This window comes from Homarus americanus, unplaced genomic scaffold (assembly GCF_018991925.1).
Source record: "Homarus americanus isolate GMGI-L3 unplaced genomic scaffold, GMGI_Hamer_2.0 scaffold43075, whole genome shotgun sequence".
NCBI lineage: Eukaryota > Metazoa > Arthropoda > Malacostraca > Decapoda > Nephropidae > Homarus > Homarus americanus.
Genome location: NW_024756438.1, coordinates 4,167 through 9,754, shown reverse-complemented (window position 1 = coordinate 9,754; position 5,588 = coordinate 4,167). Strand labels below are relative to the sequence as shown.

General features: G+C 36.7%; 1 protein-coding gene across 1 annotated transcript; it reads right to left on the bottom strand.

The window, feature by feature from the left end:
* Positions 1–775: 775 nt before the first annotated feature.
* On the bottom strand, positions 776–5,160 carry LOC121856830 (cytochrome b-c1 complex subunit 6, mitochondrial-like). Its single transcript, XM_042352569.1, has 4 exons — positions 5,008–5,160; positions 2,876–2,908; positions 1,711–1,872; positions 776–1,019 (listed from the first exon to the last, which is right to left on the bottom strand). Exons 1-4 carry the CDS (start codon positions 5,050–5,052, stop codon positions 987–989), a joined length of 273 nt encoding a protein of 90 aa, XP_042208503.1. The 5' UTR covers positions 5,053–5,160; the 3' UTR covers positions 776–986.
* Positions 5,161–5,588: the final 428 nt, after the last annotated feature.

The window sequence follows — 5,588 nt, the reverse complement described above, 5'->3', positions numbered from 1 at the left end:
ACCACCAGGCAGGCCGACCACGATTTCTCTCAACAACGGGCACGGGCAATCCGCTAGTTTGCCCGTCAATTTTACCGGATAACGGGCATTTAGCGCGTGCCCGCCGGGCACTGCTCGATCGTGTGGACAGGTCTTAACACCAGACCATAACTGAAAGTGTGTTCTGTAATTCATATTTTTTAATCACAGTCCAGTGAATTTTTTCATAATGTATTTCGTTCTATCACATCCCTGTTTTTCATACCATATCTTGGTCCAAAATTTACAGTTTTCAGGAGGAAAGGAAGCTAGTGAATATTTTTTTTTTTTAAATTCCCTTATTGTCTAATATACAGTGTAAGTGAAAGATAACTCCAGAATATCCAGAGAACACTTTTCTCACATCTGTCCCAGGCTGGGAATGAACCTTGGATGAGGATCATACATTACAGCCACATGGCAGGGCATGACTGAACTAAGGTACTAACTTTTGCATTGCCTAATAAGGTATTCTTGAGATTAGAGCAGATTGTGGGGGTTATCAGATCCAAGTTTCAAAAATGCAAATTTGAGAGGTTAAAAATAATGAAAATGGAGAATAGTATACAGTAGTCAAGCCAATGCAAAATCAACATGCAACTCCAAATAAGTTTTACATGAATCGGTTTTGAACATCGATTCTTTAATAACATTCCCATAAACTATTGAACATTGACAGGATGAAGAGAGATTACATTACTTCTGTTTAGGGAAAACACTGGACATTAAACTTAACAGGTTAATGAATGTTCTATTATAGTGTGATCATGAATTTTAAAGGACTTTAACAGCATTTATTTACATACATGTACACCCTACTTAAATAATAATTCAAATACATCTGGTCCTTCAACTTATGTCCAGTGACATTTGAACAAGACTTCTTTATTTGCCTCTGAGGCAATGATGACATTTCAGCATTGTTATCAGGTGCTTTTCCTCATCTCTAAAATTAAAATGGATGTCATTCACTTCAGCTTCTTGAATAATGATTGTGTTAGCTGAAAAGAAATAGACTAATATTAAAAATACACAGACTAAGGATACAAGCATATTTAAAAACTCCCCTTTGTCCATTAATTTTAATGTTGCTAAAAATTTATTTTGGCTATTATATTTACAACTCTTTAGTAATTACACAAGAAAGCGAGATTCTTATTATCTACTGTTATGGATACATGATTTTATCAACATTCATATGCCGAACCACAGGAGTGTTTGTTTTGACCTTTTGCGTGGTAGCGTACTGTATCACGAATTATTCATAATGCCTCCCAAGCACTCTTCTCCTGCCTCATCTGCGAAGAGGCCTTGTGTGCCTGTGCCGATGACCCAAGACCCTCTTCACCCCAGTAACTCATCACCCTCTCCTTCTCGTTATGCCGGCTCCAGTACACCATTACCACTCACAGCAAAGGTAAATGTAAATGTTTATACTGCACACACACACACACACACACACAGTGTTCTTTTATATTGTTCTTATGGTATTGTGGTTAATTTATTGGAGTATATTGAGTGTACAGTACCTGCAGTATATAAAAAAATATTTGGTCAAGTTACCAGCTGGGAACATATTCCCACTACTTACCGGTACATTAATTCTTATGGGAAAAATTGCCCCGATATTCGCAGACTTTTAGGAATGCATCCTTTGCAATAACCAGGGTATTCCTGAATATTCATACTTACACAATGGTCAACACAATGTAGATAATCAAAGAGTTCTTCAGAGCATGTTTCTTCTGTTTTGGTACGAGAACCAACTCGATCATTACATGTGGATAACCTCTCATTCAGTGCTGCACAGTGACTAGTATTCCCACAGGCTTCCTTCATTCCATCCAGTGGATCCTGGAAGAGATGGATGATGATAATATAAAGGAATTATTAGTAATAGCTACAATAATATGAATACTGTAGTAATACAGTATTCATACTTAACCCCAAGTCTTCCCCTCCAAGGAAACAAGGTCATTACATCATACCTCCCCATCTATTACATGCATTATAACTGAATTTCAATACTATATGTACAGTATTGAAATCCAGAAGTCTACTTAAAAAAAAAAAAAAAATTAGCATCTTTCCGATAAATTTCACTTTAAAGGGTGGATAATAAAGATATGACCTTAATCTTTACTCAAAAGTTGTACTGTAACACGAGCAGATAATATTTGATTAATATTTTCAAGTTCAATTTAAATTTTGTTGATGGTGAAAGGTGGCAGTAGCCTGTTTAATCCCCATTGTTCTTGTCGAGTTTCTTTCACAGTCCTATGTTAATAAAGAAGGAAACTGGAGAACCCAAAGAAACTGCAAATTTTGTTGGGTCTAGGTAGTAGGCAGCTATCAAACAGGGAGGTAATATCACCGGGGAAGATGTTGAAAGCATAATGTGTTGTCTAATGGTAGACCCTGCTGCCATATGGCATCACAAAAATTGTGACCAAGTCCCAGGTTGCTGATCTGACTTTCTGCCTCATTTACACACAATTGCAGGGTCTCATTTGTTTCTCTTACTATTAACAACACAACATACACATTTTTCACTCTTGATTTATTCTTTCACCTTTGTATTTGTTTATTAGTATTTTTATTATTTTTATGTTATTATAATTTTTATTTTATCTGTATTAATTATTATTATTATATTTTTGTCCCCCAGGCTCTGATGTGGGTCAGTGCCCTGGTGGGCTAATCCCTGTTAAAAGAAAAAAAGATAACACTTCCCAAAACCGACCCAGAAACTGAACCTGGGATGCAGTAATGAGAGACACACATGCCAATGCTGTACCACCAACACCAAAATTAACATTTATCCTAATATACCTATGGTTTACTGATTATAACTTACCACTAGATCCTCCTCCTCTTCTTCATCCTCTCCCTGAAAAAAGAAGAAGTCAAGTACAGTAATTTGGTCTGCTTTTTGCAACTCCATATTCTTTAAAAGTACAACAATGAAAATAAAAATAAAAAAAGGCTCCATTCATGAAAAAAATCTAGGAAATATTCTATATTGAAAACTTGTTTCTTACTCTTAAATACCATTAAAAAAGTTAAAGGAATTTAAATTTTCTCTGTTTTTCCAAATTCTTTTCATCCTGAACATAATTCTATGTTAACAAGTTGGTTCCTTGCAACTGCCATGGACAGACCATATTTACACTTAAAAAAATTACAGGAAAACAATAGTAGCAAGGTTGTAATGCTTCCAACTTTTTATTTATTTATTTTTTTTAATAATAGGGAGGCAAGAATTAAGTTTTCTAATATGTACCCATACATATTTTTTTTCTGTAAAGTTGCTCCTTCACTCAGGGTTCTATTGTTACTAATCTGAAAAGTTATATTACAGTACATAAAATGTATTCCTCATACACTTTGTAATTTTCACATGGCAAGAAAGCTTTCATCATCTATGGAGAAATTATGTCAGGTTGCTACTATAACAAGACCACTCGTCACGTATCGGTAAATTTTTACTTTAGGACAGGAATCCCTAGGGGTCGACCAATATGTTTTTCCAGCGTATTTTGGTGTGTTTTAAACAAATCTGACCTTCATTTCTGGCGAAAATTGCTAGTTTTTGCCCCCCCCCTAACACACACACACAAAAAAACAGGGAAGATCCTGGGAAATTGGAGTTTTTGGGTGGGGGAGAAAACGAAAATGAGTCATCAGACCTAACAAAACCTAACCTAACTACTAGCTGGGGGCAGCCACCCAGTAGGCCTAGCTTAAATTAACCTACCGGTAAATGTTTCAATACTTAAAAAATTTGGGGCATGCCATGTCTGAAAGTACAATACCTTAGTTAGAAGTGGAAGGACCAAGGATACATAAGAATTGGATAGAATAATCAAATTTCTCGTAAAACTCTGAAATAAACTTAAAATAATTGTAGGAGCACAAACGACAACCAACCTCCACCACGGCCATTGTAAAACTGGTCAATGAAATTAAAATCATACCCAGGCTGCTTCCTTTGAGAAAAATGGTCGAAAAAAAAATTTGCGTGAACTGATATCGATACCTCATTGGTCACGACTGGATGACGTCAGTCAACATTGTGCCTGCGTGATGCGCCGATAACTTACAGATGAAGACAGAAAACTACTTAAAATTAATTAAATTCAATTGTGTAACTATTCTCCATTTCTGCCATGTATACGTGGGGTTCAAAATGCTCAGAATAATGAGATCTAAACGTTTCAGTAGTTTACAACTTTCGGGGCACTATGTCCGAAAGGCAAATAATACCCAAATATCTATGACCCTAATCAAGGAAATGTGCAATAGGCTATTGCCTCCAATTCCTCCACAACTTTTGTGAACGAAAACAAACTCAATGTTAAAAAAAAATTAAACAAAACTAACCAATGGTTGCTAACTATACCATAGTAAGCATTTCTATAAATTCTGAGTTTAGAGATTGTGCTATCAATTCACTCAAGGTACAGGAGCCACTGATCCATGTGCCGTTTCCTCGGTAAATTAAAATTCCTTTCCCTTGATCCCCCACCGGATCTGCATTATAATGTGTACATTAGAGATGTTTTCTTTTGTGAGAAATAATTGTACAACTGCAACTCAGCCACCAAAGCTCCTGAAATTTCTCCCAAACAAGACCATATACCTGGTGGCATGACTGTGAATTTCTATAATTGATCTTTTTATATTAGTACACCGTTCTATTTAACCGAACTTGATCGGGACCCCCCCCCACCCCCGGTCTAGATTAGGTTAGGGTTTTTTTAAATACATTTCTAATAACCAAAGAAAGAACGGTGCACTACTATAAATAGACCTTATCATTTATCCGAGATAAGGTAAACAGTGATCAGCTGGCTGTGCAAATGATGCATTGTAATGGCCATCTCTTGGCACCGGTAGCCATTCACTCCCACAGTACCGCTTATTACTGATTATGATCTCCATCCGCCTCCTCTCTCTACCAGGATCAATAAGAACGTGAGCAGTTACTTCTTCTGGATCGTCGTTGTGGATAGTGAAGTCGTCGATGGCCATGGTGATGCAGGTAAATGAAAGCAGCGAAATCGTCGAGAGGTTGCTGTGCTGGAGTACAGCAGCTATTAGGGAACTCGGAATTCAGGAAGGTCAGACACACCAGAGATTTAAAGGTAATATAAATATGGCAACGATATAGTGTAACCTTTAGCATGTAGATGGCACTGTTAACCCATTCACCTCGGTGCTTCTTTCAAAGTTTTACTTCATTCTCATTTACAGTATATTAGATGAGACATGTGCATTGAACTTCAATTTTTTAATAAACCTATTTTCAACTCTTGTTGAGTAAGGCGACGCAGTAAAGAAGATAAATCGTTTCAAACAGGCACGCTATGCGCTGACATTAGAAAAAGCGGATTTCCTCTGATAAACACATCACGTCCTGCACATCTACTGTGCTGTACCAGTACATATCAACACATATACACATATATGTGTGTTTGCACCTTCAGCACTCACGTTGTTAAGCTCATCAACGCATTGTATTGACTATGTAAGCTTCTAGACGGCATCAAACATCACATTTAGTAATC